At 36.9% G+C, this 27,775-nt stretch overlaps 1 protein-coding gene across 1 annotated transcript in view; it reads left to right on the top strand.

The window, feature by feature from the left end:
- The window catches only part of msl-1 (male-specific lethal 1), a 159,228-nt gene that overhangs the window by 65,380 nt on the left and 66,073 nt on the right, over window positions 1-27,775 (top strand). Inside the window, exons 4-5 of the mRNA XM_090394664.1 lie at window positions 7,726-7,781; window positions 25,860-25,927. Of these exons, the coding sequence (XP_090250790.1) occupies window positions 7,726-7,781; window positions 25,860-25,927 (124 nt within the window). The remainder of the gene's footprint in view (window positions 1-7,725; window positions 7,782-25,859; window positions 25,928-27,775) is intronic.

The following is a 27,775-nucleotide window of genomic DNA, read 5'->3' as shown; positions in this document are numbered from 1 at the left end:
GCACACCACTGGAGACCTGCTTTCTGGATACTGCACCACCATATACAGCTTTCTAATACCTATCTGGAAGCCAGTTACTGATCCAACTCAGAAGTCTGTTATTCAGTCCCATCCATATCAGTTTATATAACAGCTTGTTGTGTGGCAGTCTATCAAAAGCTTTTGCAAAAACAAAGTATACCACTGTATATGCATCTCCCTTGTCCAAGATATTTGGTCACCTTGTTACAGTACATAAGTAAGTCAGTAAAACATGATCTTCCTTTATCAAACCCATACTGACAACCACAGAGAATACTGTTGTTATCAACCCATTTCTCTATCCTCTTTCTCACCAATATCTCTCTCTCTCTCTCTCTCTCTAGTACCTTCAGCACAACTCCAGATATACAGATTGGCCTATAATTTGGAGCTACAGCCTTATCACTATCTTTTTATGCAGTGGAACAGTTTTACTCCCTTGGAACTTGTGCAGTTGGTAAGACTTTTATTAAACAGGCATTCCAATGCTACTGCCATTTCCCTGGAACATTCCCTTAAGATATGTGGTGATATGTCATCAAATCCTATTGCATTATTGACATCAAGTTATTTATTTTCTCAAATACTTCCTGCTCACTCACAATTAAGCCATCCTCTTCTATGTCCTCAACACTTAAGTTTCTCATGATTTCACCCTGAAGAGGATGAAACACCCTTATAAATTGATCACTGAATACCTAAACTCGTCATAATCATGAGCCTTGTACTTCCACACATATGCTTTCCTCACAGAAGTCTGCATATGGCTAGCCACAACCCAGGTGATCACTTCATGATTACACTTACCAACTGGAGGAAAGTGCGAAACCCCACTCACAATTATATCCTCTGATGAAATGATCATATCTAAAACTCTTGATCTTTGCATGCCCTCCTTTGCATGCTGCCTGAGATGGCTGTCTCTCAAGAAATCATTTTCCTTATTCCCAAATGCTATCACTTCCATCTAATCTATACTGCCATAATTAAAATCGCCGATAATAATCACCCTTCTTTTGTTCACTAACCCCCACTTGTTTATACATTTCTTCATCACCACCCTCTACAGTCCCTGGCCTATAGCAACATCCAACTAAATATGTCTTTCTGTCAACTTCCACCTCACACCACACTATCTCATAATCATTGCCATTGTTTCCACTTTCATGTCTACCTTATGTGACTTCATCGTTTTTTTTTTTTTATTCTAGTATCATCCTGTTACTAGTTTTTATCAAATGGAATTCACAAAAGTAAGTTTATTAATCATTTTTTTAAAAATAGTTCTTTGATAGATGTTGATGGCCTTCAGCCCATATAACTTTAGTTTCAAGAGGCTAACCATTGTAAAATCTTGTATAGAAAGAATTTTGTATAAAATTCTTATATACTGATTTTACTTTGGGAAAAAAGTCAATGCAAAATACTTGTAGTTAAATTCACAATTTTTCGGAAGTGTTTTATGTGATCTATAAGAATATTAGATTGAATTGCTAAATTATTTAACCACCAATATGTAATATGTAAAAAAAAAATATTTGAATTAATTGCTAAGTTATTTGACTGCCAAGATTGTACAAACAAAGAGATAGCCCAGACAGAATTAGAATGTAGACCTGAGGCTATCGCCAGGCGCGAAGGTCCAGGAACTATGGGGTTTTCCCACCGTGACTCAGCGATTTCATAGGGGGGGAGGTACGTACCCCTGGTAGAACATCCGGGGAACTCGATCTAAAGAAGTTCCAAGGTCATCAAGAGAGAATAAAAAGGGGGCAGGTGCTCTGCTCCTGTATTTTGAATCTGGCTCTCTGTTCCTGACTTGTTCCAGTGTCACTTCGAAGAGGTTCTTCGGTCCAGATGTTCCAAGGATGGGGAAAGATGTCCCACTAGCAGTATTTCGACAATGATAGGAAATATGTAACAGCGGCATCGGCCTGTTACAGTAAGTCCCATCGCAAAGTTCCTTAAGTGATCCCCAAGAATGCTGTATCATCATTGTTTTGGAATAATGTCTGTTTGCAGTTCTAACGGGAAAGAAGAAGGTTATATTCGTGATCTCTAGGATCGTGAATGCTGAACTGACTGGGGAATGTATCAAGTAAGATTAATATAGAACTGTTATGGATTGTGAACCTTAGAGCAGGGATTGTTGATTATATAGTTGCTAGCATATTGTAAGGTTATGAAGTCGGAAAACCGCACCTCTTAATTATTGTGAAATAGTTGTCTAAGGAATTCTGAGCAATTGTTAATTTTAAAAGGTCATTGTTAAGGGTTAATGTTTGTGGGAAAGATTAAATGTGAAGCTTAGTTAAGCATAATTCTGATATTGATCTAAGTTAAATCATTTTAAAGTGTGTATGAAATTAACCATTTGTCATTGTCTCTAAGCTAAAGGCTAGAAGTACTGATTTAAGTAAGTTGAGAACCATACACATGCATTGCTCTGTTACTTGACAGAATTGATAAGAGTGATAAATTTGATATGTGTGAAATCTTTTCTCTTTGTTAAATAACTGCCTGATTTCGACTTACCAATGCACTTCTCATAAAAGATAGAACGTGTGTGTGTGTGTCCTTAAAGTTAAAAGTAGCCACGACTGACTTAAATTTAAGTATCTAACTTTGCTTGAATTAGAATTGAATATTAGAGATATTTCCATGTTCCACTGAGCATTTCTGTTATATGTTTAGGAAAGACAAACAATTCCTTGCGCGATCTTTAATGGTACAGTCATTAATACAGATAAATTTTTAAAGATCAGTGTGAGAGAAAACCAGCTAATTAGACAAAGGAATTGGTTCCAGCCAGAGGCAATTCCCAAATCTATACTATACACACATGAAAGTAGCATAGTTATGACCTTGAGGGTGGGGGGGATGAAATTGTAGACTAAAGGATTAAAGATGATAAGACTAGACCAAGCAACGAGATTACAACTCAGAGTACGACTGTTAAATATGCGGCCTGGTGGCTAGCGTATCTATTATTATTATTATTATTATTATTACGGGCAACTCCAGGGAGTCATTAGACTCATCGGGGGAGCCCCCAAATCATTTTCATCACAACTATTCGACATTCATACAGTATCTATCATACCTCGCCTTAAACTCATTCACTGTCACAGCATCCACCACAGACTCAGGGAGCGCATTCCACTCATTCACTACTCTAAAAGTAAAGAACCCAGCTCTAACACCTTTACTAACCACACTTTTGCCCAGTTTCCATGGATGTCCCCTAGTCCTCCCACAACCAGCCCTGTTCTCAAAAATATCTTCTGAATTAATTTTATAGAAACCCTTCAGTAATTTGAATGTCTCAATCATATCTCCCCTCCTCCGCCTATCAACCAATTTTTGCAACCCACAAATCCTCAACCTGTTCTCATACGGTTCATTCCACAGACCTGCTATCATCTTGGTCACTCGCCTCTGGATCCTCTCCACCTCCTCCCCATCAAGAAGAAACCTAGGTGACCAAATCTGAGCACAGTAGTCGAGATGAGGTCTTATCAAGGCTCGATACAGAGGAACAATAACCTGCTTGTCTCTGCTTGTCAACGTATTCTTCAGCAACCAAGTGATTTGATGAGCTGATTTGGCCACTTTTGCAATGTGTCCCCTAAATTTCAATTCCTTATCCACCAACACTCCTAAATCTCGTGCCTCATCAATTTCCTGGAGCACGGTTCCACCAATGCAGTAAACTGCCTCCCATCTTTTCACCCCAAAATGCATAACCTTACATTTTGCCACATTAAATTGACATCCATTCTCCCTAGCCCAGACCTCCAATCTATCCAAATCATCCTGCAAAATTTTGACGTAATCTGCATTCACTATTGCCCTACCCAACTTTGCATCATCCGCAAACAAATGAACTGTTCCTCTCAGATCCTTTCCTATATCATTTATGAACAAATTAAACAGCAGTGGTCCAAGAACAGATCCTTGTGGTACACCACTAGTCACAGGCCGTCTTGTGGACTCTACTCCTGAGTAAACCACTCTCTGATATCTCTCCGTCAACCACCCTCCTATCCATCTCACCAACCCTATGTCCATTCCCATATGCTGCAATTTACTGATTAGAATTCCATGTGGTATCCTGTCAAAGGCCTTAGCAAGGTCCAGCAGAATCACTGTAAACCCATTACCCTTATCCAGTTCAGCCGTCACTGTGTTATAATACGTGAGCAAGTTACTGAGGCATGACCTACCCTTCACAAAACCATGCTGTCCCCGATACAGTATCCCATTTTCTTCTATCCAGTCTTGTATTTTCCTCTTGACTATTTTCTCTAAGACCTTGATAATGATTCCTGTTATGCTGATTGGCCGGTAATTTTCAACAGCAGCCTTGGAACCACCTTTGTGCAGTGGAACTATTTTCCCCTCTTTCCACCCCCTTGGGACTGACCCAGTCCTGAGGCTCAAATTAAACATAATGGTCAAGGGCACTGACAATTCTTTTGCCGCTTCACGTACGACACGAGCTGGTATACCATCCAATCCTACAGATGTATTGACATTGAGGTTCTGTAACAGACTAGTTACCTCTACCTCATTCATCACAATTCCAGTATAAGCTGTTGGTTCCTCCATTTCCGCAAGGCCACCACCTGGATGATATACTCTTGCAAAGTGCTCGCTCAGTAATTCCACAACATCGACTGATTCAGTTACCTCCCTACCCTCAGCATTTTTTAAGATCATTCTACCATGAGCATTTTTCCTTTTACTTGCAACATATTGATTTTGTTATTGTTCATATTGTTCATGAACAACATATTGTTCATGCATCTCCTTAAATTCCCTCCACAATTGTTTCTTTTTTTGCAGCTCAAGCTTAATAGTGTTATTTATCCATTTAACCCCTACCTGATTTATTATTCGGACTCTTGGTATACAGTCAACCATTGCCTCCTGCAAACAGTTCTTGACCACCTCCCATGCACCATCAACATCCAGCCCTTGCAGTTTTACATGCCATGGCATTGAGCCAAGCACACACCTAAGCTTGTCATACTTACCAGCCCGATAATTCCACATATACCCTGTCTTAATTGTAAATTCGACTCCTTTAGCCACCTCCCAAGTCATGACCTTATGGTCACTTTCACCAATTGGTGGCAACAAGGTCATGTTCGTTACAGCCACATTCTCAGTTGCAATTACTAGGTCCAGCACTCTCTGCCCCCTGGTATTTTCCAATACTTGTTGCCGTAGATAGTTGTCCCTTAATAACTGCATAAAATCCGATTCCTTCCTCCCATGTGCCCTCTCCTCTTTCCAGTCAATATTACCATAATTGAAATCACCCATAATAATTACCCTCTTTCCATTCATTTCTTCTATTTGCTTATGCATACTATTCCCACCGTCCACTCCATCACCCGGTCTATAGCAGCACCCAATTGTATATTTTGTTCTGCTAGATTGTATCTCACACCAAACAGCCTCAAATGTGCTTTTTTCCCCATCCTGCAGTTCAACTTCTATACTCCTTGGCTGAAGCTCATCAGCTATCATCAATAACACTCCTCCCCCCTTTTTATTCACCCTGTCACTCCTGAACACGCTATACCCATCGCATTCAATCCCACTAGCTTTATCATCTTCTGTCAGCCATGTTTCACTAATACCGACAACCTGTGGCCTGGAAGTGCCAACCATGGCCAAAAACTCTTCCTTCTTGTTCCTAATACTCCTGGCATTAGTGTACATGAATCGCAGAAGCCCATTTGTCCCATCCCTACTTTGATTCCTTATACTAATTATCCCATTCTGATTTGTTGTCCGTCGTACTCGCCCGGGCATAATATACTCATTCATACACTTAACTGCCCCCCCTAAAGTCTGCATATCTACTCCCCCCCTCTTAATAAATCTAGTTTCCCTGAGTCTGTACATCCACTTCCACATCATTCATCAACACTCTTTCAAGTCTCCGTACACCAACTCCATTCAAATGTAACCCATCCATCTTATATAAGTCCTTTCGCCCATCGAACTCATTCCACACATCCACAAATTCCACACCACTCTCCATGCATAACCCACGCATAAAGTCATTGGCAATTATGGCCCTCCTTCTAAACACTTCGCTGTCATACCGCGGTAAGATACTCACCATCCTAACTCTCTCACTCTTCTCTTTTGCTACCTCAAACAACTCCCTCACATCCTCTATCATTTCCATTTTGTCCTCTTTCAAATCATTCGTTCCTGCCACTATTATCATCTCTTTCACCCTCTGTTTTTGCAGTCGAATAGATTCGCTGACGTCCTTTATGTTCGCACCCGGCTGGTACGACTTCGTTAAACTCTCAATTATTACGCCTCTTAATAGCGAATCCCCATACAGCACTCGCTCCTTCATTTTATTGACGTTTACGTACATTCTATTGTTTGCCGTCACAGACTTCCGCCGGTTATTTGTCGGTACGTTCAACACACATTTTTGCATACGCTCCAGTTGTCGTTTGGCTCTGTGTATCGCGCCATTTAAACGGGCAATTTCGCTACTCGCATTTATCTCACCATTTTCATTATCGATCAAATCATCCATTCCTTCGGTGTTTCTACCTTCATTTACACTTTCAGCGACGCTCTCACACATATCTGTCACTACCACGCAATTCTCTAGTACACCGCCATTTTCTGCATTCTGACTACCGTTAACGATATCAGTCTCGATACACGAAACACGCTTGAAGTCCTCATTCTCTTTACACTTTCTACACATATTAACTCCACTATCACTTTCTAACCAGACTCCTACCGCTCTTCGCAAGGCATACATCTCACAGACAGCACATTGCATAAATTCTTTTACATCAAAACTCTTAAGCAAGCATGGCGACCTGGCCGCCATTTTTTTCTTTATCGGTGCCATGTGTACGCTATCTTTTCTTAAAAATAATAGTTAAAATAACAGAAAACACGCAAAAATTGCACAGACACACCAAGAAACAAAAAGCAAACAATACTACTTAAAATTCTGGTAAAATATCTAATGTTAACACAAAATAATACTGATCTTTTCAGGAGCTCTCGACAAGCCGACGATCTAATCCGTGCGACACCTAGCGACCTGATTATCCAGCCAAAAGGCTGCGGGTTCGAATCCTGCCGGGGGCGTGGATGTTTGTGATTGTCTGTGAAAGTACTAGTGGTGGTAGTCGGCAGTAGATGGCTGGTGTTAGATGATGAAGGTTGGTAGTGAAATGAAGAGTTGTAGAGCAGATGCCCTCCCTTGATGAGTCTTTGGACTCCCTGGAGGTGTGATATAATAATAATAATAAAAAAATAAGATAAGTGAAAGGAAAAATATTGAAGAGATATTTCAAATAAAGTAATACAATAAAAAAATTTAAAGAACAACAAATAAAAAGTAATTATTTTTGCACCATATTTCTTAATTTGGAAATATTAGGATTTGAGATTAACCAAGTCACAAATAAAATAAAATGATTAGGTAGTTGAGGTCTCCAGCAGCCTTCATCTTCAGAGGACTCTGGTTATTAAATAGTAATAACCTCTTTATTTTAGATACAGATATCTGACAGATGTCAGTTATATTTCATCATGCATGAAATGGTTATGTTTTAATTGATTGTTTTATGTTTATCTGTAACATTAATTGAAGTTATTTAATTTTATTATTTATTGAAGATGCTTTTATTTTTATTCTAGTTCCCTCTTGGAGGTATCATCCTGTTACTAGTTTTTATCAAATGGAAGGCACAGAAGTAAGTTTATTAATCATTTAAAAAAAAAAATTTTTTTTTGATATTTCATCTCTGGTAAGTTTTTTTTTTTTTTTTTTTTTTTTTTTGCTTTGTCAGAAAGTACATTATAAATAAATAAATCTGTTAATGCTTTGTATTCTCCATAGGACATAGGTAAGGTTTTAACCCTATCTAACCACCGACGGGCAGTCATTTTCCACTGTAGCCAATCACAGATAGGCGACCCAAGTTTATTTTATTATTATTTTATTTATTTATTTTTTTCACTTGAAGAAGGCAGAAAGTATTATACTTAACAAAATTACATTCTTGATTTTATCTTTTATCCAAGAATGAGCAAATAAAAGTTTTCATGTAAGGTAGTACATTCAATTAGGTTTCTTATATATAGAGGCTGTTGACTGGGATTGCCTCAAACCTTGTTTCAAGATGTGTTTCTTGCCGTGTTTTATGGGAAGTTTATTCAAGGTGCCTGAGGGTTCCCAAAACTGTGTGTTGTCTAAAAATGCTACTTTCTCATATATTTGCTTATCTCAGTCACTTTAGAATACTGGATCTTTTCTGTGTTGGTTCTGCCAGACAGAAACACTTCACCCCTGCAGGCAAGATCTGCCGCTGTACCAAGTCCCAACTCTATACAGTGGCAGACAAAGGCCTATCATGTTCCAATTCCAGGCACTACTATTTGTCGGTGAGCAAAGGTCCATCATCATGCTGAGTCCCAGCTTTGTCCCAGGCAGAAACTCATCATGCATCCAACCCAGATTCTGCTTGGCAGAAGGCTAAGCCTGCCAGTATTCAGGCACTGAGCCCAAGCCAATGATTGGCAGCAGAAACCAATTTTGTTCTTTGTGTCAGTAGTCTTTGAAACAACCACTAGAAAGCATGGAATCAGTGGGAACTCAATAAGCCTGCTGAAAGTGAAATCATTGTAGAAGTCATATTTTCTGTACACAGTAGCAAAATAAAGGATCACCATATAAAAACATACTGAATGAGATGTATTACATATGTTTGTATGTTGTTAATTCAAGCAAATCTGATGTACTTGCTTCATGTAAGTAAAACAGGATGCATAATTTCAATATGAGAAAAGCACACAAACAGCATATTAAATTCAATAATTATGAGAAATCAGGCCATCTTTTTGATGATGCTGTGGATGCACTTGAATGGACTCATTACATCAAACCAGCAAATGGTACAAATACACATTTAAAGATGCCTGTATGAATCTAATTAACTGCCCTGATCTCAGTAGTAATAATGGCCTAAGAAATATTGACAACCTACATTAAACTCATATAACTTTAGTCTCAAGAGGCCAACAATATTTTTTAATTTGGAAGTATTAGAATTTTAGGTCAACCAAGTCACAAATAAAAAAAATTATTAGGACTTCAGATCTCCAGCAGCCTCCAACTTCACAGGTCTCTGGTTACTAAATAGTAATACATCTTGTTTTATTTTAGATACAGATATCTGACAGTATCTAAAACCACCACTAATGTAGAATGTTGTTAGCATTAAACTAGTAGTACACTGGTTTCCATAAATTAAGGAGCAAGAAGAAAAATCACAATAATTCAAAAACTGCATGATGAATTTTTATGCAAGTCAATGAAAAGCTGTATGATATGAAATGTGAAAGAAACAGCCACAAAAATTGAAAATAAATAGTTTAATTCAGTAACAAATAGGTACATGGAGACAGTGGTCAAAAACAAGAGGTCAAAATGAGATTGTCAGAGTATCTCGATAAAGAATGTGATCATCCCTCACAGCAATAATATAGGCACTCACAATGATGTTTTATAATGGTATTTATAATGATGTCCAGGAGGTCAGCTGATGATGATGATGATAATAATAATAATAATAATACCATTATGAATATGTAACTTTCTATGGTTTAGCAGTTCTGTGGACAGCTTCTGGTATTGGGAGCAAGTTTTAAGATAAATAATGAGTTTAATAAAATATAACCGTACAAGTTTTTTTTTTTGTAAGTTGCCAGACTTACATCATCATGGGTATTAGCAAATGTTGTACAGAAAAGCGACTAGAAACAATTAATTAAACATATTAGATGTTATCTGAACTTCACAATAGGTACATATAAATAAATAACCAGGGTGTTTAAGGGTCAAAGCTATATAACTGAGAGGAGACCTCCACATAGCCTTCAAAGGAATGCAGAGAACTGACTAGGGGCTTCTGACCTAATGTCCAATCCTCACCTTCTCGTGGTGTATCCTGTATCCTGGATACTGAACGGACGAGGATGGGCTGGCAATTGGGATTTAGCGGACCAAATTGTATTCTTATTGGCTTAAACCAAAATTTCAAATCATGGTACAATACAACAGACTTTTATGCCAGCTGTTTTCACCAGGCTTTTATGCCTGGCGAAAACAGCGAAGAGTCAGCTACTGGAACAAATCCTAAAACTTACCCCAACTCACCATTACCAGAGTTTAATTCAAGATCAATAAAATACACAATGGCAAAGAAATGGAGCTAGCTGAGGAATTGGATAAATATCAGATTGACATAATAGGGGTAACTGAAACAAAAAAGACAAAAACTGGTGAGATCTTTCTGAGTAATAAATACAAAATGTTATATTCGGGCAATGACAATCAAGGAAAAGAAGGAGTAGCCATAGTATTCAACACTAAACACGAGTCTAATCTTCTTGAATGGCTGGCAATCTCAAGTAGAGTTAATATGAGAATAGGAAACTGGACAACGAGGCTTATTTGTGCCTATGGTGGAACAGAAGGTTCTATTAAGGTAGAAGTGGAGGAAATTTTTGAGGACACAATGAAAAAGGAAAAGTTTGTCCTTGTTGGGGATCTGAATAGCAGAGTAGGAAATGATTGTCAGACATACAAAAATATTTTGAGAAAATTTGGAGAAAAGAGCAAAGCTAATAATAATGTCAAATACCTGTTGGATTTCTGCTCAGGACATGGACTGGTTATTACTAACACCGTGTTTCAACATAAAAATGTGCACAAATACATATGGAGAGAAGCGGGAAGGAATAAGAAAAGTCTCATTGACTGTGTTATTGTTGATAGTGATGTTTTCCCACTGGTGCAGCACCAGAATGTACAGAGGATTTGAAATTGGAAGTGATCACCATTTAGTCTTGAGCAGGATAAAATTGAATTTCATATTGAAAAGAAGAACATTTAAGAAAGTTTTGAAACGAATAAAAGTTGAGCAACTCTCAAACGTGAACTGTAGACTAAAATAAACAGATATTATTCAAGGAAAAATGAAAGAGTTTGAGAACAGGAATCAAAACTTTTGAGATTCAGTGGCAAGCCCTGAAGAAAACCCTGATTGATTCAGCCAGAGAGGCATGTGGTGAGGTTGTCTGCAAGGATAGAAAAATCAGAACTCCATGGTGGACGCAGGAAGTTAAAGAGGCAGTGAAGGAAAAGAAGAAAGCATATCAAAAGTTCCTGGCAAATAAGTCAGCCATTGCTCTTAGAGAATACAGAGACAAATGTAAGAAAGCTTTAATGTGTGTAAAACTGGCTAAACAAGTCATGGGAGCACTTTGGCCAGAACATAGAAAAATTAAATATCAAGAAGATGGCATGATATTCTGAAGAAGCACATGAAAACAGGAGAAAAAGATATCCTTGAAGTATGGAGTAATTACTTCAAAAAATTGCTAAATAAAATAAGCAGTGATGACAGCACAGTGGTAAAAAACACTGACCAGGCATGCAGTCAGGAATACATGTCCACATTTGAAGTAGAAGAAGCCATCAAGAGCCTGAAATGTGGAATGGCCACAGGTGTAAATGATATTTGACCAGAAATGCTCAAGTATGGAGGTATAAAAGTCGTACAGTGACTGCACTTCATTGTTCAGAAGGCCTGGACAGGGGGACGAATTCCTGATGATTGGAGTAGAGCTCTCATAGTACCCATATATAAAAAGGGAAATAAAACTGTATGAGGTATTTCCCTACTGAGTTCCTGGTGAGATATATCAAGTATACTTGAGAAATGGTTGAGAAGGATTGTGGAAGAGAAGCTTGGTGAAGAACAAGCTGGATTCAGGCCAAATAGACGCTGTCAGAATCAGATTTTCACTTTACGACAGATAGTTGAGAAATCATGGTAATACAAGGTGTCCAAAAATTCACGCAAGATTTAAATTTAGCGCCATATGTGCGGTAAAGTATTGCCAACAAGAAAAAAAAAAGACAGCATGACAGCTGACAGTTCAGGGTTTTTAAAAATGGAGCGCTACATGAAAGAACAACGCATTTTCATTGTTGAGCAATATTTTAAAAATAATGAAGGTTTGGCAGCTACAGTTCGCAATTTTCGTACAAAATATGGTCGGAATAGTGATTTAACTTCATCAACTGTGAAAAGATTAATTAAAAATTCAAGGAAACTGGATCAATTAGTGATCTTATACACTCTGGCCGTCCTTCAACAAGTCGTTCAACAGAAAACATCGAAGCAGTTCGTGAGAGTGTTGCTGAGAGTCCAGGAACACCAGTTCGACACCGTGGTCTTGAATTGGGCATTTCGAGAACTCTCTATAGCGTATTCTCACGAAAGATTTGCATCTTTATGCTTACAAAGTTCAATTGACTCAACAACTGAAGCCTACTGACCACATACAGCGAAGAAAGTTTGTTGAGTGGATTGTGGAACAACAAAAAGTGGATGCTTATTTTTCGAACAAAATCATCTTCAGCGATGAGACTCATTTTCATCTTGATGGCTTCGTTAATCGACAAATTTTGGGGTTCAGAAAATCCACGAGTGATTGTTGAGAAACAAATGCATCCACAACATGTCACTGTTTGGTGCGGATTTTTGGCTGGAGGCATCATCGGTCCATTCTTCTTCGAAAATGCGGCTGGTAAGGCAATAACAGTTAATGGTGCTCACTATCGCAACATGATAATCCAGTTTTTTTTGCCTAAATTGCAAGATATGGATGTGGACGACATGTGGTTTCAACAAGGGTGCCACATGCCATACAGCCTGAGAAACAATTCAATTACTGCATGAGTCATTTCCTGGTCATGCAATTTCCCGTTTTGGTGATCAGAATTGGCTGCAGATCATGTGACTTAACGACGTTGGACTTTTTTCTTTGGGGTTTTTTGAAGTCTAAGGTTTATGCCAACAAGCCCATGACCACCCATGTCTTGAAGGAGAAAATTGAGCGCTGTATTAACGAAATTCAGCCACATTTATGCAAAATGGTCATGGAAAATTTCGACAAAAGAGTGCGTATCTGTCAGCAAAGCCGTCGAGGCCATTTACCCGATATGCTATTCCATGCATAACCCTATACTGTATACTTTATGAATCAATAAGAAATTACAATTTTTAATTAAAAACCTGTGTTTTCTATCAAAATTACTTCTTGCGTGAATTTTGGGACACCCTGTGTGTGTATATATATATATATATATATATTGAGATAGACAAGCGATTTTTTTTTTTTTTTTTTTAATTTGGAAACAGGATTTGGATAAACGTCGCCTTTTTGGCTTGTATACAAGAGAGGAATGCACTGAAACGATGATAAATGGTTTGTAGAACGAGCCATTTACGATGGGTTGACATTCACTTTTATTTTACTTTTTTTTTCTTTCAAAGTACGTTTCGTGAAATGCTTAAATACCTATTAAAATCGTGCTGTCAGTCCATCCGTCAGCGAATTCAAAGTTATTCACTAATTCTACGTCGATGGATTTTATGCTAATCTGAAAGCATCGTAAAATTTTGCAGTTACGAGCAGTTGCGCACCGGGGGGAGCAAAAGGGAATGGCGTCCCAAAAGAAAAAGGAAAAAAAACACTAGAAATTTTCCCCAAAATCTTTTCCTAATTAAAATTAATTTTTTTATTTATTTATGTCGTGTCTTCTGTTTCTATACTACTTATGAATTAGCGGTCACATAAGGTGGGAATACCCTATAGCTCTCGGCCACTGTGAACGCAAGCGCTCGGTCCACTCGAGCAGGACCAGAGGAGATCACGGGTATCATGTATTGGCAATTGTTGCAGGTGCTCAGTCATAGGTCGTATGCGATGCGTAGTGTGTATTTGTAAATCCTCTACTCAACTCCCCCCCCCCCCCCAAGATTAAATCTTGAGTGTGCCACTGGCTTGGCAAATGCTGATAATATAAGAGCTTATGCAAGTGCCAACATCACTTCATTAATACAACGAAGGAATGAGAAAGTAACCTCAGAAGACTGCGCGGCCTACCGAGATTCAGGAAGGCTCACAGTCAGGTCCATACAGTATAGTGCCTTATTATAAAAAGATTGCTCAAGAAAAGTCATAATTATTCTGCTATATTTGTATTTTCATCTACTGTACTTAATAAAATACAATGTTATAATGACTGTTTAGCGCACCACGATATCTGAGCGCGAATTGGAATATTGCTGTAGTTAAAATAAACGGCCTTTAATTAATATAATGAAAATGAAAACTTTGAAATAAATGTCAAGTAAAGAATTGTGTTCAATTGTATTAACAGAAGAGAATATTAAAAACTGTAGTAATTAATCTTGTTTCATCCATTGCCAATATTTGTCAATTATCCGTGCTACACACACACACACACACACACAAAATATATCCACTACTAGTGAGCAGATGATAGGTTAAACAATAATGTTCCAAGTATTTAAGCAATTTAAAATTCTTTATGTTAGTCGCAAAACATTATTAAAACAAATAAAAAATAAAGAAAAAGAGGGAAATATTTACTAGTCTGGTTGTCCGAGTGGTAAGCATATCCGTTCCGCAGGTTCGAATAATTGAAATTGTTCGATTAACGCTTTAGATTAAAAAAAAAAGGCACTGCGATCTAACGCCAATATTCGTTTGCCCTTGTCATTGCACGTTACGTCATTCCCAACTCTAACTGCTCACGCAGCAGTGTATTTTTAGTATGCTTACGTGCCTTATTTCTGTGAGATATCAAATGTTTATTATTGGTGCGTGTGTGTGGTGAACTATTTTTTAAATCTTATTTTATTTTGTTAAAATAACATAATTATTTATTTATTATAGATACAAGGCTGAATTACGACAAGTGTCACTGTTGAAAATATGAAAAAAATTATATTTTTTTTCATATTTATTAATTTATTAATAAATAAATTTGTTACTGATTAGAAAAAAAAAGTTTTTTTTGTATATGCAGCACCTCCACTTAAAATTTTCACCGGCCACCACTGCAACTGAATAAATTTATATAGAATAAGAGAGAAATTAGCCAAAAACTAAATTAGCTGTATACAAGACAGTGTTTAAACCAAATTTAACTTATGGATCTGAGAGCTGCATTAGAAGTGAAATACTTGACCAAAGACTAGAGACTGCAAATATGAGAGTCCTGAGAAAGATAAGGGCATGAGCAGATGGCATCAATGGCAATATCATATGAAAAATGAGGATATTAGGAAAGAACTTGATATTGTCAGCATCCAGAAATGTGTTAGCAGAGCTAATCTCAGGTGGTTTGGTCACTCAAGCAGAATGGAAAAGGAAAAATTAGCAAAACAAATGTTCTTTTGTTCTTTGCCAGGTTTACAGGAAAAAAAACCCAGAGGAAGACCAAGATATAGGTGAATTGATAGTAAAAAGTGCCTTAGAAGACAGAAATATGACCTGATAATATTGGAGTCTTGACAGGTAACAGACTGATTTGGAGGAAAATTGTAGATAGGAAGTTAGTAATGATGTAAATTTTTCATGTTGTACTATGAAATATCCTGTACATCCTTTGGTATATATTAGGAATTTGATGATGATGATGAAATAAATAACCAGAATAAAAACATAAATAAGTTACTGTACAATACAATAACAACCATTGCTCCTGCAAAGCTCTCTTACTCTCTCAAAGTTTTTTGGGGAGGGGGATTGAGAGCAGCAACATGTCCACCTAGACAATCCCAGACATGCTCAATTGGGATAAGATCAGGAAACCTGGCTAGCCAGTCCTTATATACAATAGTCTCTTTTTTTTGAAGAAAGATATAGGCCCATGAGCTTCGCTTGATGAAGACAAGCATTATTGTCTTGTAGGTTAAATGCCTTCCATATTGAACCTGCATATGGATGAATATAGAGGTCCAGGACCTTGTCCTGTAAGATGTAGCATTTGTGGTTCCACTAGGAAGAACATATAGGTTGGTGCACCACCAAATGAGATGCCTCCCAAGCCATCACACTACCTCCACTGTAAGTGTCCCTTTCACAGATATTATAGGAATGATAATGTCTCCAGTTCTCTCCAGATCAGAGCATGCCTAGTCTCACTTTACAGAGTAAATCTGTAAACAATAATACCAACCCCCATTGGTCTTGGGTCCAGTTGATGATGTGGAGCCTGACCCATTTCAGACATTTTCTCCTGTGGCATGGGAATAGGGGAACTGAGGCTACTAGTTGACCTGGCATACAGATCACCTTTGTGAAGGGTGTATGTGAGTCATTCTGGCTACCTCTGCCTGATTTTAGCCAGCTTCTGGTCTTACGATGACTCAACATCTGAATTGATCTGTTAAATGTCTTGCAGCCATTTAGAAGAATTTTGCTATCACGAAATGCCTTGTTCTCACCCCAGAGATGAAATGGACCTCCTTTTATGATGTGGCTCATTTGCATATACTATTGACAGCACTAGTCTGTATACTATAACCAGACTCAGCATCATTCTTTACATAATATACCTGACTTTGATATGTTTATTTCCTTTTTCTCCTGAGTTATCATGATTTTTCTTTTTGTTCCCTAATTTATGGAAACTAGTGTATTTAACAAGGAGAAAAATCACAATAATTCAAAAACTGCATGATGAATTTTTATGCAAGTCAATGAAAAGCTGTATGATATGAGATGTGAAAGAAACAGCCACAAAAATTGTAAATAAATAGTTTAATTCAGTAACAAATGGGTTCATGAAGACAGTGGTCAAAAACAAGAGGTCAAAATGAGATTATCAGAGTATTTTAATTAAGATAAAAAGCCAAATGGCTAGTTTTCTGGCACCTTAATATAGAAAATAAGGGGATAAACATCCTGTGTTGTTTTATAGCCAGTAAGCGAAACTAAAGATCGTAGTTATCGATCTTTAGTTTCGCTTACTGGCTATAAAACAACATAGGATGTTTATCCCCTTATTTTCTATTGTCAGAGTATCTCAATAAAGAATGTGGTCATCCCTCACAGCAATATAGGCACTCACAATGATGTTTTATAATGTTGTCCAGGAGCTCAGTTGATGATGATAATAATAATAATACCATTATGAATATGTAGAGAACAAGAATGTAGTTGATATACAGATCCCCTTTGTGAAGGGTCTATGCGAGTCATTCTGGCTACCTCTGCCTGACTTTAGCTGGCTTCTAGTCTTACAGTGGCTCAACATCTGAATTCATCGATTAAATGTCTTGCAGCCATATCCAAGAATTTTGCTATCACAAAATGCCTTGTTCTCACCCCAGAGATGAAATGGACCACCTTTTATGCTGTGGTTGTATACAGGTTAGTTAAACACTAGCCTGTATACTATAACCAGACTCAGCATCACTTTTTACATGATGTACCTGACTTTCATATGCTTTTTTTCCTTTTCCTCCTGAGTTATTGTGGTTTTTCTCTTTGTTTCTTAATTCATGGAAACCGGTGTAATTAATAATATGTCACTTATAGAGAACAAGAATCTAGCTGTTGATTGTATATAAAACTTTTTTTTTTTTTTGGTTCCCACCCATGAAAGGTTATAAACCTTCAGTATATTATTATTATGGGCATGCTAAGGATTTTTTTTTCTTAGTTTTTTATATGGTCTGGAAACTGCTCTAGGGACCAGTGGAAGTTTTGCACTTCATGCCTCCAATAAACAGAACAGTCTCACACTTAGTGTGCAGTTCATCTTCTACTTAAAGACAATCACAAACATTCATGTAATGGTGGGATTCAAACCCATAGCTTGTTGGCTGGAGAGCTGATATGTCACTTGACCATCCGATAAATATTTAGTTTGCTTTATATAGTTATACAGTAATACCTTGATTAATGCTCAGGATGCATTCCTAGAAGACAAAGTGCTAAACGAAACAGCATTAAACAGGGTCATTTTAACATATAGTAAATTGGAATAGGGAAAGCGTGACCAAGAATAAACAAGTTTTACTTTAAGTTATTTTTATATTAACTTTCCTTTCATGACTCTTTGTGTTTTGGAATGATACATAAGCAATGGTTTTAATTTGAAATCGCCATTAGCGTTACTGCCCAGAAGAAGGGTTAAACGGTCTTTTGCAGCTTTGAATCTTGGTGCTTGCTTTTGTTCATGCGATATAAATGTATGCTTTGGCATTCTCTTCCAGAAAAGTCCCATTTCATCAACATTAAAACTAGTTCGGAAGGATAATTTCCTCTTTCAATTATGGCTCTTAAAGTTGATGGAAAGGCTGAAGCAGCTCCAGTTCACTCTTCTGCACTCACCGCTTCTCCAGTGATTCAAATGTTGTGGAGGTTGCTTCTTTTTTTTAAATCTATTGAACCAACCTCTGCTAGCTGCAAAGTTTTTGCTCGTATCCTCTCTTTGTTTTTGAATATGATTAAAAATACTTCTGGCCTTTTCCATGATTATTGCCTGACTTAATGGCATGTTGCATTCGGTTTCATACCCAATCCAAATGGAAAGACATTTCTCCATTTCGTTTAAAACATTGCTTCTGGATTGGATTACCTTTGTTGTAGAAGATGTTGTGGTTGTTGTTGCTCAACACTTAATTGTGTCCTTGTTTTTTAAAATCATTCGTATAGTAGAAGTAGACAAATTTAAAGCAGCTCCAATGTCAACTTGACATTCACCTTTTTCTAACATCTCATGACCTGCATTTTAATGTTGAGTGAAATGCTTTTTCTTATCAATTTTGTTTTTGTTTAACCTTTTGCTTTTGTTTAACCTTTTGCTGATTGGTTCGGGTTTGGGAATAATCGTATTATATTATATATGAATCAAAGAAAATACAGCGATAAATTGAATCAGCATAAATTTACGCTTTTTAGGCTTCGAGTAGAACCACGTTATATCGAATCATGGAATATTTAGCACTTTTTTAGGGTTCAGAAAAAAACTGCATTTTAGCAAATCCGCATTAAATGGGGTCTTACTCTCTCTCTCTCTCTCTCTCTCTCTCTCTCTCTCTATATATATATATATATATATATATATATATATATATATATAAAAACTATATATAGTATTATATATATATTTTTTTTTACCAGAGGTCAGGTCAAGAGAATCCACAGTTGACCGAATTAGTAATACTTTTACTTAGTCTGGTTTAATGTAGATAATTTTACCTAACTTTTCTGATGTACCCTAAATATAAGGGATGGGAACAATTTTGTTGATCTTATGTGTTGTTGCAAAAAGAATGAGGGGGGGTGTATGCAGTATTTTATCTATTTTATAAGGGTTGTAGCTGTTGGCTAAAAAAAAGGTGTTGTAAAGGTACCTGAGCTCAGTTTCAAGATCTGTGTCATTCAAACAAATAGTCCTGGCTCTGTGTTTAAGTATTTTCAGGATGCCATATTGTTGAGATGTGTAGTGGTGTGATTACTTATGCAAATACCTCCCCCATATATGTGGATTTTCTATTAATTGGAAAAGTTAACTTTCCATTATGTGGTTGTGTCTAGAAAGAGGAGACAGTTGTTATGTTCTTTTCTATCATGAAGTGGATGTTGACGGTTTAGATGTGCAAAAAATGTGTGGGTTATGAGGCCAAATAGGAAACATTTATATATATGTATCTGCATAACCTAGCCAGACTATTGGTTTATGTGTAGCTGTGTTGAATGATTGGTTTTCAGAATGTTCCATATAGAAATTGGCTGGGAAGGGGCGGAGGGAACATACTGAAAAGCAGTATATTGAGGAGCAGAATCCAGGAGAACGTAGGTAACTAGCAGTGTGTCCCAATGTCTGTGTGCCTGGACCACCACTGTTTAATTTGTATGTAAATGATATAGGTAATAATCTGAAGAGGAATATTCAGTGTTTGCTGATGATGCAAAGTTGGATAGCATAACAGTTAATCAAGATATTGTGGGAACCTTGCAGGATTATTTAAATTGGCTGCCAGTATGGACAAAAGATAATGGGTGCCAAATCTCTAGCTACATGAAGCTAAGGAGGGGGGGGTAGATAGGTTGTTGAAGTTCAGGGGCATGTTGCAAATGTAACCAAAGTACCTCATATTGAAATGTCATCATTCTTATAATGCCATGATATGGCCACTTTTGGATTATTGTACTTAAGTCTAGTTGCCTGAGGTTTCTTGAAGATAAGGAAGTGGTGGAGTGGATCCAAAGGCAAGTAAACAAGATAGTGAGTAGTCTGTGGAATGCTCCTCTCTGATGAAGGACTGAGGATTTGTGAATTGCAAAAATTGACTAAGAGGCAGAACAGATGGGATTAATGGAAACATTAAAGTTCTAAAAAGGGTGTTGTACGATTGATATAAGGGAAATTTTTTATCACTGGGTAAGAGGGGGGGGGAAGAATAAGGGGTCTTCCCTGGAAATTGAGTCAGGGTGTTATTAGCAAGGAGGTGTGAAGACTAGATTTTTTGCTTGGAGAGTGACATGAGTGAAATGGGTTGCCAGCATCTGTTGTGAGTGCTCTGTTGGTTAGCCCTTTCAAGGAGAGATACAATAGATATTGTGTGAATAGAATTGGTCTTTCATGATGAGTCTATGGACTCCATGTAGATTCCCTTGCAATGATAATAATAAACCATTAATAAACCTGAGTTGACTAATAAACAATCATTAGTATGGATTCTGCTGCTGTCAGTCAACAGATGAACTTCTTCCTTACATCACCTGCCTTTGAATGGATGCCATTGTGAATCTGATGTGGTTTTTATTTATATCACTTGATCAAGTTTTATGCAAAGGCCTTTTGAGTAAGTCCCATTATATGGTCTGCATTCTGACGTCTGCAACTGAGTTGGTGGCTTTTTTTTTTCTAAATGCACAGTATGAATGGTTATTCTGAAACTCCTGCAGTTAATACTAATAATCAAAATGGGTCTATTCCTTCAGCTCTACTCTCTTTCTTCTATATAGCAATATACCAATTGACTGCAAATCCAATACACAGTTTTTCTGATGACAGTGCACTGCATTTCTCTTTGTCATCTGACAAACCTTGCATTGCGCAAATCACCAAAATATGCATAATATCAATTTCACAACCCTAAGTCATGATTTCCAAACCTTTGGTGGAGTTCTGATAACCTTCTTAATTTTACTGCTAGTAAAATCCAATAATTCTGTCTTATTTCTCATAAAAGAGAGTGCTTTCTTCTTACTTTTGTCAACACCCAAATTTCTAAACAAGATGAGATTACTTTTCTTGGAATAACTCCGATGCCCAATTTTTCTTGAGATAATATGACAGCCTGAATTGTCTGGGAAGGGGGGGGGGATGTTGACACCCATGATGTGATTGTAATGTTCCATATTATGACAAATGGAAAAACCATGAACGATATATAGAAGAACAGTAAGAGACATCCCTTATAATAGCTCCAGTGGGCTTCAACACTATCCAGACATATACAGGGTGTTCGGGATAAATTTGACATATTTATAATTAATTATATTTTTCCGTAAGTTACATGTATTAACACACACTTCTCTTCATTTAAAAGTTTGGACCCTTCTTCATTCATATACAAGATGTCAGAAAGGATGGATAGCTGGAACCCACCTGAATCATGGAAGAGAATAACTTGTATCATGATGATTCGTGCCCGCCATCAAAATAAGGATATTACGACTGCTGCCCAATGCTCCCTGAATACAGTAAAAACAATCAGGCATGAACTAGAGACTTGCAATGGTGACTACGAGGATGTAGAAAGAAGAAAGATCCCTAGCAGACGATCTGATTGCGTTCGTACAGCAGAATTCCTCGCAAATCTGCAGGAACAGGTGTTGAAGAACCCTGGCATTGGAATTCGGGCTTTGTTCGTGGAGTTGCTAACTGTAGTCAAGCCCTGGATAACAAGAGTAGCCAATGGTAGGCCGTATGTATGGCAGCAGGATTCGGCCCCTTGCCACACCTCTGGGAAAAGTCAAAAATGGTTGTCTGAAAATTTCTACGACTTCACCAGTCCAAATGTTTGGCCTCCAAACTCCCCAGACCTTAACCCCATGGATTATTTTTTATGAGGCGCAGTTGAAAAAGACACCAATCGCACTTCCAGTAATACAAAAGCCCAGTTAATGGATAAAATTAAAACAGTTTTTGCGGCCCTTCCCAGGGAGACTAGCATCAGCTTGTTCGAGGTTCCGAAGCAGAATTGAAGCTGTGATCGATGCTAATGGTGGTTATTTTGAGTAAATCTTGTTGATAGTATTGTAATTAACTCTGCCTGTAATGTTTTTTTGTCAATTCATTAAATTTAATAGATACAATGAAGATTTTCTTTTTCCTTACGAAACTGTCAAATTTATCCCGAACACCCTGTATTTGCAGACCCACATGATTACCAGTCTATATGACACAAAGTAAAGCAGAATGCCTCAAAGATATTATTACATATTATTATTACATGCCAGAAATGAAGATACTGGAATCTGCAGAAGTAATGAGCCATTCCTAGCCATTCAGTATAAATCTTTCAGACTGTTACTCAGCTGTCATTCAGCTAATGCATAAACAACACTAAGATTATCGACAACTCAGCCAAAACCGGTATGCACAAATCATTTTAAACAATGGCATTCCTTTTGTAGAGTAACAACAGTCATTAATGCTTATATCTGTATGTCTTTGTATATTTGCAGTTGATGCAGGATGAAAATAGGATGAAACTAATAGTGGTACTAAATTACTAGTTATTATATAGAAAGTCTCAGGTGTTGTTCATAATAATTCATGATTCATATTTCATTATTTAATTCATAATGATATTTCATTATTTATAATCCATAATGATTCAAAATAATGTTTTACAGTATACATAACACCAAGGGGGTGAAAAATATATTAGCTAAAGTCAATGCTTCTATCACCATGTTACATGAAGAGCTTTTGGAAATACTTAATCCAGAACCATGGTCAATTCTAATCACCATCTCTGAAGTTGCTGCTAGCAAAGAATCTGAAATGGTTAAGAATCGCCATGTGAAAAAATTTGCAGTTCTTCAACAGCAAAGCTGACCACAACTACGATAAGAAAGCATAGTGGTGAATCTGTTGTTTTCGGCATAATTTTGCCATCATGCCCACATGGAAATTATGACTAGTATAGAATGTAGTATCTATAATCACAATGGCTAATAATATTCATACAGATGTGGTTAGTATGCTAATGAAATCCAAACCTCCATAGAATGACATTCCACCTAAAAAAAAATATCAGCACTTACAAAGTTATATATGAACAAACAAACAAATTATTGTAACTAAAGCCAATAAGAGAAATTCTACTGTTATTATGAACTAAGCAGATTACAGCAGAAAAACGAATCATCTTCTTAAAGACTCCTCTACTTATCAGATCATAGATTGGTATTCTACTAAATCCCAAAAGGAAAAAAGTGTATAAATTATTTTAAAAAGTTACATCTTGGCCCAAAGAAATTACCAAAAAATTCAAACCTTATCATGCCAAACCACTCCAGATATATGTGACACCTAAAATTTACAAGCCTAATACTCCCTTTTGTCCTATAGTAGACAGCAGCCCCACCTACAAATGGGCCAAACATTTATTCAGATCACTTTCCCTTAGAGGCAACTCTCCCTCATCTATTAAAAACTCTCTGCACTTCAAAACATTAATAAAAAAAATCTAACTTTGAGAGATTCTGGCATCATGGTCAGTTTCGATATTACTTCACTATTCACTATGTACCTTGAAAGAGACCTTTAATCTCATTAAGCCACATTTCCCTCCTGATATAATTGAATTTATTCAGCTTAACTGTATGTAGTTATTTCTTATGGAAAGGAAAAAATATACAAACAGCTAGTTGGAGGAGCTCTTATGGGTTCCCCTCCCTCTAGCTTACTTCTATGTGGAACATTTGGAAAATCAAGCACTCAACACAGCCACACTTAAACCAGTTTGGCTGCATTATGTTGATGACTGGTTTGCTGTTAGGCCTCATGGTTTAGACCCATTAGTTTGGTGCATCTTATCAGCCAACACCTTAAAATGAACTTGGACATAGAAAAGAAAGCAACAATTGTCTCTCCTTTTTAGATGCCAACTTTTTAATGGCTCATTATCCTTCTCCATTTACAGAAAAATCCCTCATATGGAAGGTGTTTACATAAATAATCACACCACCACCCTTCCCAATAGTATGGTTCCTCAAAACACTTTCTCACCAGTCCAAGGATATTTGTTCAAATGGCACGGCCCTTGAAACTGAGCTCAAATCTTCACAACACCTTTTTCAGCCAATGGCTATAGGCCATATAAAAGAGATAAAGTACTGAATGCATCCCTCATCCTTTCAACACACAGTATCACAGCAAAATCATTCCCATCCCATATGGTTGGGAGTACATCAGAAAAAATAGCCAACAGAATATGATGCCATGCCACTTTCAACCCTTTCATTCAGATAGTTACTTTCATATGTTCTCCTAAAGATCAACTTCATCCTCATGAACATCCTAATGTGTATAAAGATCCTTGTGTTTATACTTTAGCCTACATTGGACAGACTGACAGATCCATTAACATCCACCTTGAAGAACACAACGATTACATCTGTGATCATCTGTATGGCAGGTTGGGATTGGCAGACCATGCAGATGATCAGAAATGTAATTGTTGTGTTCTTCAAGATCAAATGGAGGAAAACATCTTTATTACATAGAAGTCATTATAGATCTGAGAGACAATTTTTAAAGTCAGCAACATTTATTAACCAAAAATCTGGGCTATTATCGTTTTAAGACCTGATAGCTTGACTTTTTTAAATTAACTTTATGCCATAAAGGGCACCAGTGGTGTACTCAGGATTTAATCTTGGAGGGGGCCGAGCGCTCAGGATTTAACCTTTGAGGGGGGGGGACAAGTTGAGTAGACAATTTGTGAATACATTACGCATCGCATACGCCCTATGACTGAGCATCTGCAGTGATCGCTAATTCATAAGTAGTATAGAAATAGAAGACACGACACAACATAAATAAAAAAAAATGAATTTTAATTAGGAAAAGATTTTTGGAAAATTTTTTAGTGTTTTTTCCTTTTCTTTGGGGGGGTGCCTGGGCCCCTCCTCTGGGTGTGCCACTGAAGGGCACCATGTAATAACATTAGTTCTGTTATTGGTTACAATTTAAATTGTTGTCCTAAGTTATGGAATTTAGTAATCTGTGCCTATCACAGTTATAATTGTGTTCTGATGATGCTGGTTAGAAAACCAGCAAAATGTTAGTGAGTTTAATAAGTGTATTTTTTTCCTCTCTCGGTGTTGTGTATACCATAAAATATTATTATAAATAATGGTAATTAGTTAAATTCTGTTCTAAAGTTTCCTTGAGCATTAATCAGCCACATAACTAAAAATCATCCAATAAACATTGCTACATATATGTGATACATGCTGGCAATTGCAAAATGCACTGTATAAACAACTTATATATAACATAGGTGCAGTTTGTTGCATATTGGGTGATGCTGCTGGGCTGCAAATGCATGTTGCCATTCAGACTCATACGTGCAACATCCTGAATCTCAGGATGCAGTTATTTTGAGATGGTCATGATTTGCACAGCATATGTAAGGCTGAGATGATTTTTTTTTTTTTTTTCATTGAAAGCTAAGATTTTCTACAAATTAGCACCTGGTAGTTTCCTAGCAACATAAGATTTGAAAAATTATCTTATTCAGAGATAATGGAACAGTAATTAAGTATACAGGCCTTCAAAATTATTCAGAAAGAGTAAGAAATATTCTTACTGTTCTAAATCTCGAATTATTTTATATATTTTTTAGAACATTGATGACAAAGTGTTCTTTAGAAGACACCTGAAGTATGAACAAGATGAAAGAAGAAGAAAAAGGTCAGTCGCTGAATACTTCTCAGAGCACTTGATATTCATATATCAGGCATTATAATAATTATAATTTAGAGAATTGGGCACAACACAAACAGGAGTACTTATTAGTGCTTTGCCCATCATTTTGTAAAAATTATAAAATTTTAATACCATCATCAATCATCATCGGCATCATTATTAACAAATTCCTGATACATACCCTCAAGAGGTGTACAGGAGATGATAGTACTACATGAAAAATTACATCATTACTAACTTCCTATCTACAATTTTCTTCCAAATCAGTCTGTTACCTGTCCAGACTCCAACATTATCAGATCTTATATTTCTATCTTTTAAGGCACTTTTTACTGTATCAATCCATCTTTATCTTGGATTGATACAGACTTCCTCTGGGTCTTTTTCCTGCCAACCTGGCAAAGAACACTTGTTTTGCTAATCTTTCCTCTCCCATTCTGTTTAAGTGACCATACCAGCTGAGATTAGCTCTGCTAACGCATTTCTGGATGCTGACAATGTCAAGTTCTTTCCTAATATCCTCATTTTTAATATGATATTGCAATTCATGCCATCTGTTCATGCCCCTAATCTTTCTCAGGACTCATATGTGCAGTCTCTAGTCTTTGGTCAAGTGTTTTATTTCGGAGCCAGCTCTCAGATTCATAAGTTAAAATTGGTTTGAATGCTGTCTGGTATACAGCTAATTTAGTGTTTTGGCTAATTTCTCTCTTATTCCAAATAAATTTATTCAGTTGACTTCTTACCATACCAGCTGTGTTGATCCTGTTAGTAATTTCCAAATTTAATTTAATCTTCACTAAAAATCGTGCCTAAGTAACTGAAATGTTTTACTTGTTCAATAGGTTCATCATTCACAATGCTGTTGATATTTTGAATGCTTCTACCTATTTCCATTGTCTTTATTGCTGACCTTCATACCATATCTATTACAAACATTATTCAGTTTACTCTGGGAATCTTGCAGACTTGTAGTATATTTATTTAGAAGTATAACATCATCCACATAAAGCAAAGAGCTGACATTAACATCTCCAATTTTGATATCAGGTTTGATACCACTTTCCTTCATAATATGATCCATATAGATAATGAATAACAGATGGAATAATGGACATCCTTCTCTGACACTAGATTTAACATTAAACCACCTTCTGTACTTCCTTCAATTCTAAGCTGACTTACAACTCAAATAAAGAATAAGTATTGCTTGATATAATGCCCCATCGATACCATAAAACTGTAGCGTTTTGAATAGCTTCTTTCTTGGCACCTTGTCATATACCTTTTCCAGATCTCCAAAACTTAAATACAGACCTTTGTTATATTCCCATTATTTCTCAACTATATTTCTTAAAGTTGAAATCTGATCTTGACACCCTCTGTTTGGCCTGAATCCAGCTTGTTCTTCACCAAGCTTCTTTTCCACAATCCTTCCCAACCGTTTCTCAAGTATACTTGAATATATCTTACCAGGAACACTCAGTAGGGAAATACCTCTGTAATTTTCACATTCAGTTTATTTTCCTTTTTATAAATAGGTACTATGAGAGTTCTACTCCAATCATCTGGAATTCGTCCCTCTGTCCAGGCCTTCTGAACTATGCACTGCAGCCACTGTAAGACTTTTATACCTCCATACTTGAGCATTTCTGGTCAAATATCGTTTACTCCTGCTGCCTTTCCACATTTCAGGCTTTTGATGGATTTTTCTACTTCGAGTATGGATATGTATTTCTGACTGCATGCCTGGTCAGTGTTTTTTACCACTGTGCTGTCATCACTGCTTGTTCCAGTTAGCAATTTTTCGAAGTAATTAATCCATACTTCAAG

The sequence above is a fragment of the Typopeltis vanoorti genome, chromosome 6 (assembly GCF_054136105.1).
Source record: "Typopeltis vanoorti isolate ZY-2024b chromosome 6, IOZ_Tvanoo_1.0, whole genome shotgun sequence".
Lineage (NCBI taxonomy): Eukaryota > Metazoa > Arthropoda > Arachnida > Uropygi > Thelyphonidae > Typopeltis > Typopeltis vanoorti.
The sequence above is the reverse complement of the archived record's forward strand: the minus strand, read 5'-3'. Positions and strand labels throughout refer to the sequence as shown.